The sequence below is a fragment of the Oryzias melastigma genome, linkage group LG10 (genome assembly GCF_002922805.2).
Source record: "Oryzias melastigma strain HK-1 linkage group LG10, ASM292280v2, whole genome shotgun sequence".
In the NCBI taxonomy this organism is placed as follows: Eukaryota; Metazoa; Chordata; class Actinopteri; order Beloniformes; family Adrianichthyidae; genus Oryzias; species Oryzias melastigma.
The window spans coordinates 19,995,698-20,007,500 of NC_050521.1; the positions used below are offsets into that span (position 1 = coordinate 19,995,698).

Sequence of the window (11,803 nt, forward strand, 5' to 3'; positions counted from 1 at the left end):
AGGTTCCATCAAAAATCCACTTAAATTAAAATTGTGTTTTTGGTGTTGTTAACTTGTTCTTGCTGCATTTTTGTGAGAACATGTATTAAGGAAATTAAGCTTAAAATTGCATTTCTAATATCTTTGTTCATTTTTTTTTCAAATTCAGGAGTAAACAAAAACTGCACAAAACGATGCTAATTTTACATGTGCAATTAAGATCAGAGGCGGAGCTAAAGCATTTCATATATAGGGCTTTGGGATGACAGAAGTCTATACTCTGATTTTTTTTTAATACTAATTTAGCTGAGGTGCTAGTATTTATTCCTAAAAGATCTTGTATTATATATTTATCTATAATGAAAATAATATTGACTCAAAAGTTGAGGGGGGGCTGCTAAGCTACCCTCTTTGTTTCCCTCATCTGTCCCTGAATCACGTGAATAAAACAACAAAAATGGCAAAAATGAGGCTAAAATGTATAATCAAATTTTCCAAAATTAGAAATTATACAGTCAGCATGCAAGAAAATACATATGGTTAGACATTGAGATCCCTCAAATCAACCAAATAGATGTATTTCTATGAAAAAAAATATAGCCCGGAAAGACCATTTTGGTGGCCATGTTGAAAAATGGCCGCCACCTTGGATTTTCAAATGGTCAATCAGGCAAATTTGTCAAGTACGCCCAAAAGAATCATCGTGCCACAATTTTCATGATCTGCATTTAGCGCCAGCCATGACACCAACAACTCAGAGGCGAATTTCAAATGAACTAATCTGCAAAAGCTATGTTCTATAGAATGACACAGTTTTTTTTAAATTTTGACTAAAAGTGACAGAATCATAAATAAAATACCACTTGGAACACTTAAAATAACTCAAAGAATGATCAAAGTGGATCTTTAATGAAAGAACACAGTTAGTCACCAGCTGATAAATGAACCATAAACATTGCCGTTATCACAGATATACAATATCATCATATACTCTCACTGTTATTCTGCTCAAGGTCAATTAGTTTATAATCACCTGTTTTCTCTGCAGGGAATCTCCTCACACCTCTCTTGTTTGTGTCTTTCAGATTGTTGAGCAAGGAAAGAATGCTAAAAGCTATCACTACATCCTGGCCAACCTGGTAAGTAACCATCAAGACAATAACAGCTTTTTTTCTTCATCTTTTTAGATTTTGAGGAGGAAATTATGCAGTCTTCACACACTGTATTCAGATTTCCAATAAATTAAGATTTCATCAGCAATTATCAGCAGTTTAATTCACTCGTGCGCTTTAAAAGATAAACTATCTGCTTTTTCCATCTTTTCATTGCATTTTTTCATCTAAGCTATTTTGTCAAACTGCAACTCATTAAAAGACAAAAGCACAAAAAGGGAGAGGAGGACGTGTGGCAGGCGAAATCTTTGCAGACTCACAGTGACGGCGAAAGGTCAGGTAGTGGAGTGAACACCGGCTATATCTATCAGATTTTTTTGCCTGCTGCCATTTTCTCGCTGAAATGGTTTGTCGAGTGCTACAGCACTCACTGGATGCAGTCAAATGAAGACAAAAGTAACAGGGCCTGAGGTAGATTCGAGATTAATATGCAGCTGCTTGCTTAAACAATTTCCCAGCGCTTGAGATTGTCTAAATCTCTCCTGTCTGGCCAGTTTGCCAGATTTAATTTGAAACGATAAAGCTCAGACGGCGCAGACGCCTGATCCTCAAAGTGGCTGTAGTCATTTATAATGGGCCCATTATGAGAGGCATGTCTGAGGAAAAGAAAAAAAAAAAGTAAAAAATGTTCTTTGTCCTTCCACCTTTTTAGAGTTGAACTAATTACTTAATGGTATGCCCGGCTGCACCTGTATGCGCTTCTGAGCATACTTTGAATTTCAGACAGACTTGCATGTTCATTGTTAGCAGAGGTCATTTCCATAGTAACCTCCTCTGCTGACTGTTCAGCAGTAGTCCATTCACAGAGCAGAACATTTAATGCATTCTCCCTCCCAACTCATCATATATGGACATATGATTTGGGCCACCTTTGTGCCACTTTTTGACATTTCGGTTGTCCCCAACTAGTCGTTTTTTGACGTGCTAGCTGTTTGTTTTTTGATGTGCTGGCTGTTGCCATTAAATCCCGGGTCCCCAACCCTCGGAATGCGGTACCAGATGCAGAACCAGGTTGGATTTAGGGTTGGGGTACCAGTAGCGGTACCGGGTTAGGGCTAGTATTAGGGTTATGGAACTCCATCAAGGCTAGGGTTAGGGTACCGGTACCGGTCTGTATCATGAGGGTTAGGGCTTGGGCTAAGGCTAGGGTTAGGGTTAAGGCACCGATCCGTTTCTCGAGGCCAAGGGCTAGGGTTACCGATCCGTTCCTCAAGGGCTAGGGCTAGGGTCAGGGTACCGATCCATTTTTTCGAGGGCTAGGGCTAGGGTTAAGGTTAGTCCTAGGGTACCGGTCTGTGTCCCGAGGGTTGGGGCTAGGGTTAGGCTCATGGTATATGTCCTAAGGGTTGGGAACCCCTTATTAGCGTCTGTGGCCCAGTACCAAGCGCCCTCGGACCTGTACTGGTTCGATTCCCTAGTTTAATGGAAACAGCCAGCATGTCAGAAAATGATCAGTTGGATCACTGAACTATACATCCATATATGACGAAATGGGAGTGAAAATGCTTTGGGATATTTAGTTGAACCATCCATTGGAAACTTCTGAGAAATTAAAAAAAACTTTAAACTGATGCTACGTTCACACCGTGCATGTGTGGTGCATTCAACAATGCGCTAAACTTGGGTTTTTTAAATGTGCTTTTACAAATTGCTGTTCCCACAGATCTGTCGCCACCCGATACTTGTGCATGTTTGAAGAGACTTGGTGCATAATGGTGAAGCTGTGCAAATCTCAGGAATTTTGCTCCAGGATTTTTTTTTCGCAGCTTTACTCCAATGAACGAAAGACTTGGTCTCATATAATTCCCGTCGGGTACTCCTCCTTCATAATCAATTTTCAAACGGTTGGCACTTCTATGTTTTGAAAAATATGCTATCTATACTTCACTATCAAATCCGAGTCTTGTTTTTCTTATTTTTTAAAGACAAAAGCACAAAAAGAGAAACAAGGAGGTGTGGCAGGCAAAATCTTTGTAGACTCACAGTGACGGCAAAAGGTCAAATCCAAGTCTCTGATTGGTCACAAGTTCAACTCGGTGAATCTTTCTCCTGCGCACTTTGTATGTAAATCCCGAAGACAAACTTGTATAGTGACGCATAAATACAAGAGTTTTGAATGCAGAACGCGCATATTTGTACATAGAATTTTTATTAAAAGTAATCACTCAAACACATGTTTCCGAGCCCGGTGTGGACATAGCATGAGACGAGGAAGCCAGCTCTACTATGAGGCAGTCTAAGCTTTCCCCAGAGACAACAAAAACCATAAAAAACGTTATTTTTATGGAACTTTAGGCAAGTTACTAGCAAAGCCTTCCTATTTATCTTTGTTTGTTTTAAACTGCCTGGATAGTGAAGATGAAAGAAAGTGAGAATTTAGGGGAGACCCGTAGCGAAGTGAGAGCCAGAGCTTCAAAGGCCACAAAGCAAATGATGTGGGAGCAAAGCAGAAAGAAAAAAGCTGTCATGAATGATCGGTGGCCAGCTAGTCTCAATGCAAAAAACTCAACGTTTCTTCTAATGGGTCGTCATAGCGTATATTCATATAACATTTCCTTTATGTCCTATTGCCTGTGCCCTGTAAGGCTGCTCTGCTTCCTTTTTTTCTCCTTTTCTGAAAAGAGCTACAGAAAGGTCACACGAAAGAGCCAAATAGCAGATTCCGTTACAGTAAATGTCTCCTTTCTCTCTTTTACATGACTTGAAAGATGTTTTGCATTTTCTCAGCAGCCTGTAAGGTTTCGGCCCTGCCGCTGCTAACCGCAGGCTTTGAGGACAGAGTCTGTCTCAGATTAGCTCTGCACTGATCTCACCATGAAATGAGGTTTTCTTTAGACTCCCTCACTACTCTTGTCTCTGAGGGAACACAGCGATGTAGTCTGTTAAAAGGGATAGCCTCGCATTATTTAGATTATGCAGGTAACCTTTGCATTTGATGGGAGAGTTAAAAATAGCAGCTGTGTTGGCGAGCAGTCTTTGACAAAATGACCCTCCATCTTCATCCCTTTACATTTAAATTGCTTTAAATTTTTCCTTCTTTTTAAATAGTTTTTTTTCCCACAAACTCTTTTAATTTTTCATTATTTTAATAATTACATATAATTTTCCTTTCTACATAGAGCTAGATGAAGGTGTTGCTTTGTGATTAAATGAGGAAAAATACAGTCTTCTCTTTCCCTTTATCTCTTCTTTTATCTTCTAATGTTTGTTGGACCTGAAGCATAAAGTGCCGTCACTGACTACATTTATATGCACGCCGCAGTACGAGTAATAGAGTGCGAAATATTTCTACTTAGGAACTCATTATGATTAAGCAACTATCAATCAAGTATGTTACATGTAATATTTTTTTAGGCAATAACTGTCCTGCTGGAAATTTGAAGACGACAAATATATATGTATATATATATATATATATATATATATATACGCCTTTGCTCCTGATGTCAACTTATATGTTTTTCTTGTTTTAAGATAAATTACTTTGTCTGTCAGTAAATCATCATGCTTTCTAATAAGTGTGAATAAAATGTGCTTAAGATGGCTAACGTGACCTTATTCTAACTAAGCTATAATAAGGGTTTGTTTGAATTGTGGTGTTGTAGATGAGTGTTTAATTTGCATTAGATTAGAGTATTGGCGCACATTCAAATGCTGTCTCCCTTAAAGGTCTTTACTGCACTTGTGGCATCATTAAACTAAGAATAAGTATCACTGATTAGAGGGAAAAACATTAAAAATATAAGTTTGAGTTCAAAAATATATACCATCAAGGTGTCTTACTTTCAAAACATTTGCTTATGCTATTTAAAAAATATATTACATGTGCACTAATCCTATTTCAGACTATACCTTTCTTCAATCCTTGTTTTGATTTTGCAGCTTGAAGCATTAGAATGAGTGTTACTATTCTGGTAATTGTTTAGGAATACTTTTACTTTCAAGCAAGTTGCAAAAATTGGTTTATTGTGGGGAAAGCTAATGCTGTAGTCACAACTTCCCTGACTGATGAATTTGGGCTTTCTGCTGGCAAACCTGAACAGGCCACGCAGGTGGTCGACACAAATTATCAAACAGCTTACTGAGGATGTAGAGCAAAAATGTTCATGCAGATTTTTTTCTATGGGCGTGCTGCGGGCAACCACACACAAGAATAACTAAGTGTGAAGTAGGTGAGACACAGGCGTGTCATACACATTTGTTTATTTTCCAATAGTTCTGTTTTAATGCTGTACTTTCCTGTGCATTCAAAATGAGGAAATTACACAATCAAAGTTTGTCTGGGTTACATACAGAGACATATCATCAACATATCATCTGCATATTCTGTGACTGCAGTCAGTAGGGAGTCAGTACATGCATCAGAGGGATGCCCTAAACTCATACAATGAAAAAAGCAACATAAATCTATCATGTGCCAAGTGAAATCATCCCTAGTACATCTTAAAACCTTGAAACTTACATCATCATTACAAATACTTCACAATTCCTTTAAAACATGAACGACAATGTTACATTCCATTTTCATAACGGTCCCTTTAGGTGGCCACATGAGCCTCAAAGGAATTTCTGTCTACGACTCTCTATGGCCCTGAACAACTTAAAAAAAAAACATATGGGTGGGTGCATGTGACTAAGGCTTTACCTACACTCTGGAATGTTTTTTGTTATCAATTCACCAAGTGTTTAAACTCACTCATACCCTGAAGAAGATGTAAGGCTACATGTGGGATTCAAAGCACCCTGTACCAAAAGATCCTAAAAGACAGTCATTTATTGCTCCAACCGAAAATCGTGGCCTTTTAGAACTATATAGATAACTCATAGACATAAGTGATGAGTTCTGGATTATTTTTTTTTTTGTCATTTCTGACAGCCATCTTTGAAAATAGATGTTGAATTCATGTGACAAATTTGAGATTTTATCCACTTTTGTAAACATATAGTTATTTAACCTCCATGTCTGTCTTTCTGTCTTCATTAGGGTTTCCTGGACATTGACCTGACAGATCTGAGAAAAGGTGGCGCCAACATCACTGGTTTCCAACTTGTCAACAATTCTGAGCCGACCGTCAGCCGCATTGCCCAGCAGTGGATGGAATTCGATAACAAAGACACCAAAATGCCTAAAACTGGACTCAAAGTAATATTGCCATAAAAGATTCTCCCTCTCCGATAGTAGTTTTTTTTATTCTAAGCAAGGCTAAATATATATATTTGTAATTGACAGATAATATTTAATCCAATGTGGAGATATCATAATAGAGAACAAAAAGGATACTTGTCTAGCGCTGCTCTAATGCTTTATTTTTTGTCTGTCTGCAGTACACTGGCGCACTAACATACGACGGGGTGAAAGTCATGTCCATGGCCTTTCAGAATTTAAGGAGACAGAGAATAGACATCTCTCGAAGGGGCAACGCTGGAGAGTGTCTCGCCAACCCACCAGCCCCCTGGGGACAGGGCATAGACATCCAGAGAGCCTTGCAGCAGGTCTGCACACACAAGCCCGAAAAGCCAGTCCACACACACATACACACACATGCCTACATGCATGCACCGACCTCACACTGTCACATACATTCCTGACTGGCACGTTGTCTAATAGCTTTTGAGTTGGGGCTGGCTGAACAAATTAGGTCTCATTCTGTCGTGTAAAGTTCACATTAAGTCATAGGAGAGCTCCCAAGTATCAAATGTGACATCATGGCTAGTAAACAAAACCTGGAAACAATATTGCTCGACCATGATCATCATGGGAAATGACATCAGCAATTGAGTTTAGAAATGTAATATTTGGCAATGAAAATGGTAATGCTGGCTTATTTGTGAGACGTCTCTTTCCTTAGGGGAAATACGTTTGCCCATTCATGTGCGTAACCAGTCATGTGACTTAACATCCATTTTCTCCTCAATTTGATTTGTTCTTTTGCTACACAGTTAAAATATTCTTAAAAAGTTAGAAATTGAGTCACGTTTGTTAGTTTGGAAAACAGATTTTGACCATGATTTGGAAAATATGTCTTCTTTTTTTGCTATATGTAAGCGTGCATGTGAGTGTTGTGCAGAGGCGTGCTCAGAGCCGGTCTTGCCATATGCCTGCGGACGGGCTGAAGACAGAAGTGGTGTTCGCTCAATTAATTCTTTCCCCCTGCCAAGACATGCACACTGCAGTGAACATATACATGCCATCTGTCATTCACCTCCAAAGGGACCTGACTTCTATCCACCAACACAAATGAACACCACACAAACACATCCTTTCTATGCATCGCATTGTTCATGTGGCAGCCAGATCACTTTACTGAAAAGAGATAAAAAAAAATCTGTCAGAGTGAATATTAAACTTCACAGCAGCCATTACAATAACTGCTCTCAATAGTCTGTTCTTTATCTCTTGGCACCGTTATAGGTCCGTATTGATGGATTGACCGGTCACATTCAGTTTAATGAGAAAGGTCGCAGAACCAACTATACTGTTAGTGTCATGGAACTGGCTCCCTCTGGACCCAAGAAGGTAAGTCTGATCACCTTAAATAGATTTCATTTTTGAAGAACTATTTTTGCTCATTTATTTAATCAATGTTTTCTATTATTGTTTTTGGCCTTAACATCCTCAGAGCATCTGTTAAGAATGTGAAAATGAACACAGTGCAGCAAAGTTGAATGTAAAACGAATGTTGAAAGTATTTTTCTGTTCTTTTGTTGTGGAAAAATACATATTTGAAAGCATTTAGATAATGTATTAATCTGCATCCACATAATTGCTTAGTTTTGAGCATCTTTGGTAAACAAGAATAAAAAAAACAATGATAAGTAGAGCAACATATTCAAAAACATAGCTTAAACTTTTTTTTTTTTCCTGTATTGGTAAGATCACGCTATAAATATAATAACATAATCATTGTTTCTCTTTTGAATTTTAAATGAACACCAAACTAATTATTTTTAATTATTTTAAATATTTTAAGGCTCAAACAGACATGAACCTTTTTACACTTTTCTCTCTTGTTTTAGCTGTCAAAGTTCAAACCATTGTAGAAAATAAGTTCAGTATTATAGAATGAAAGCTAAGATCTGATTGTGGTAGAAGATTTATACAGATTTAATACATTTGAATACATTTTTGTAAGAGACGAAGCACAAAAAAGACTGATTGACACGGTCAACAGCCAATGAGGATGCAGAACACAATGCACTAAATACATTTAATAAAATAAAATAAACAAATAAAAGAGTAAACTTAAAAGGTAAAGTAAATGAAAATAAATATGAAGTTAAAAAAATACATGTAATAACAGAGCATCCAAAATTGAGGAACAAGTGCTTCGTAATATTTAATTGTTAAAGACTTGACATAAATCAATTTCCCCCCTTTTTTTAATCAATAGGGTTCTGGGCAATTATTTATTTATTTACTTTTTTTTTTAACAACTTAAACCATTGTCCAAGTATCAACTTCAGCTCATACAGAACTTTACTAGTTAGTTGATAAACAAAAATAATATTGAAAAAGTCCAGCTGAAAACTATGAGGACTTAATTTTTTTTTTTTATTTATTTTACTCCAGTTTACCTTTGAATGTAAGTCTTTACTTGTAGATTTCAAGAAAAAAAGAGCATTTTATAAAAAAAGAAAAAAAAATTGAAGTCAAAAATTCTAATTTCAATCCCCTGGAAATCTTTTTTTTTCCTAGGTTGGTTACTGGAATGAAGATGAGAAGTATGTGACCACAACCAGCTTCATGAGAGGCAGCAATGACACTTATGGACTGCTGAACAGAACCTATATAGTCACCACCATCTTGGTAAGTCAGAAGGAAAGAGAAATAGAGATTATAGGATTGGAGGGTGTATGAGAAAGTTTGATGGAAGAAACTGACACAGTGAAAGTCAGGATAACATTTTTCATTTTCTTTTGTGATTGAGTTCCTGAAAGCTCACTGCTCGCACTGAAAACAGCAGACGGGTGATTGTTTTTTCTCTTTCATATTTCCTCTCTCTGCCGCTATTTTTGCTAACCTTTTTGTCTGACAAGTCACCTATTGAGTTATAACTTGATTCAGCGATCGTAAATGAGATATTGAGCTTTGTTTTAGGCATCACTGGTCTAAAGACAACAACAATAAAGACTATCGAAAACATTTTTTTTTCATTAAATAGGAGACTAAAAAGAAGTATATATATATTTTTTCCATAATACAAAAATAAGTCTAGCTAGGGTTTTGTTAGTGAGTCTTTTTTTTTTTATTTGGCCATTATTTAATTTCTAACTTTACTTATCGGTGGACTGAGTGTTAATCTAAAAATACATCGAAATGTAAAAAACAAAAACATAGAAATCTTTAAGTAATTAAAACATGATTAACCCCTTGACACCTCAACTTATTTAAATATATAAAATAAAATTAATTAAGTTTTTGCTTTCAATTAGATGCAAAGTTAAAGCAATTTTTGAGCCGAAGTGGTTTGATGGAAATTTGCATCAACAGATGTCTAGGAGTTGAGATTGATTTTGTCCTTACCAGGTGCTAAAATTATACAAAAATCATAATATTTGAAAAGGACAAAAGAAATAAAATGTATGTGTTCATTTAAAAGTGAGCCAAAATATAAGGAATAAAAAAACGACATTTTTTACATCTTATGTAGGAGTTAAAAATTCAGCTCACTAGGTGCTGCTAATTTATTAAATAATTATTTATAGTAATTTTCGACAAACTTCATGAAAACGGTTTTAATTTATAGATTAACCCATTTTTGGGATTAGATGAAAACAAGTAGAAAGTACATTGGCCGTTTCTGAGAAACATCTCTCGCTGTTTCTGCAGTCAACTTTAACTGTCAACATCAGCTTAAGAACAATCTAATTTGACAGGAAAAAAGTTATGACAAAGCACAAAACCTTTATAAATAAAGGAAATAGCACAAAAAAAATGATGCTGAAGAAGTTCTGATTTAAAAAAAGTTTCTGACTGCAGACAATAAACTCCTCAGTACATCAAACCAAACTTCTCCCTAACAAAGACATGTCAGCATAATCCCAAAATGTGACTGTGTGAAGGAGAAACATCTGCAGAGAAGAGAAAAGTCACAGTGAAAGTCAGGACCTTTATCTACATGAAACGGTTTTGTGGAAATGATGACAATGTGTCAAACGAATACACTTCCATTGTATTATTAGGATCTGTGAAGAATCTGCTGAATGTTCTGTAATTTTTTTTGCAGGATTAGCTATATAGTTTAGACTCCAGAAAACTGGTGGCAAATGTTCAGCCTGAACAAATGTCATGGCAGCATATCTGCCATGACATTTTCTAAAACGAGAACAGCAAAACTGGCAATTTCCTGTGGAAACATGTTCAAAAATGAGAATAATTACATGACTTCAGGTGTAGGTTTGATTCTGACTTTAGCCTTTAAAAAAAACTTTTATTATTGGCATATTAACTTTATGCATTATTAAAGAAAAAAAGATTAAAATAGATCAGATTTTGTTCAATTGAATAAAGTTAGTAAGTGAAAGGCATTTATTCTGGGCAGCTTGATATTTCACAATCTATGTAATATGTAATGTATTTTAGTTGGGACCTTTCATTTTTAAAGGCTGTATTTTATGCATGAATTCGATATTGTTGAGACTGAGGCAAATACACATTGAATATTTTGTAGCAATTAAGTGTATGACCACTATCTTTACAAAATTTGTCTGAAATATCAACCAAACTGGCGTCGTTTATCTTTTATTCTTCAATTTAATGTTTAAAAGATGTTACTTTTTTTAAATTTAAAGGGGAAAAAACAAAAAAAATCCAGATTTAAAATCATTCAGCTCATTTTTCTGGATTCTGGAGGAAAAAGCGGCACAAGCTTTGTTTGTTGTCCAGTGTTTACATTTAAAGAACACTGGAGCTCCAGTATTAAAGGGTTAAAGGAAGTTTTTTTTTTATTTTTATTTTTTTTTCTTTATTTTTTTATTTGCAAGGTTTTATAACTATCGATCTAAAGTCAGACTGCAGCTTGTAAGCCGACCCAAACTAAATTAAAAATGTGATAAAATCGAGTCATGCAGCAGTGCAAAGAACTCAAACAGAACATCTGAGAATCATATATCTAGGAAAACCAAAGGAAGGTAATACGAAGTAGTTCACACCGGTTTAGTGTAAGCTTTAACCCATTTCAGTGGCAGACTTTCACAAATCCAGAATTGTGTGAAAATCTGATGTCATAACTACCGTACAGTTGTTACTGCTAAAGGTGTTATCATGCAGTAAGTGACAAGTCCATTACTGTGAATCACGCAGAACTTAATGTGCCTTTTTTTCCATTTATAACACATATATAACACACTCATAGCTAGCCTTTAAATGCAAATATCTTTCTGCCCTCATCCCACCCCGTCTGGCTGTTTGGTCTCTAACGAGCATCTGGTTTTTGTAAGCACTGATTATCTTCACCTCGACTGCAAGGAGTGACAGAACATTCATGCCTGCACAAAAACTGTGTAACAAGCCCGTACACTTTTCCTGCAGAGCCTCAGGTGCTATGTCAGCTGTAATTTCTTTGGTCAGTCAATCATTGTGAAACGTACAAATGCTGGTGTAACAAGTAAATAGCCTGGCTGAGGAACAGAGGTCACCTGGACTTCAAAGT

General features: G+C 36.3%; 1 protein-coding gene across 1 annotated transcript in view; it reads left to right on the plus strand.

Moving 5' to 3' along the window:
* The window catches only part of gria1a (glutamate receptor, ionotropic, AMPA 1a), an 86,654-nt gene that overhangs the window by 36,809 nt on the left and 38,042 nt on the right, over positions 1-11,803 (plus strand). The window contains 5 exon segments of the mRNA XM_024283125.2: positions 1,065-1,118; positions 6,136-6,294; positions 6,477-6,644; positions 7,564-7,668; positions 8,848-8,958. Of these exon segments, the coding sequence (XP_024138893.2) occupies positions 1,065-1,118; positions 6,136-6,294; positions 6,477-6,644; positions 7,564-7,668; positions 8,848-8,958 (597 nt within the window).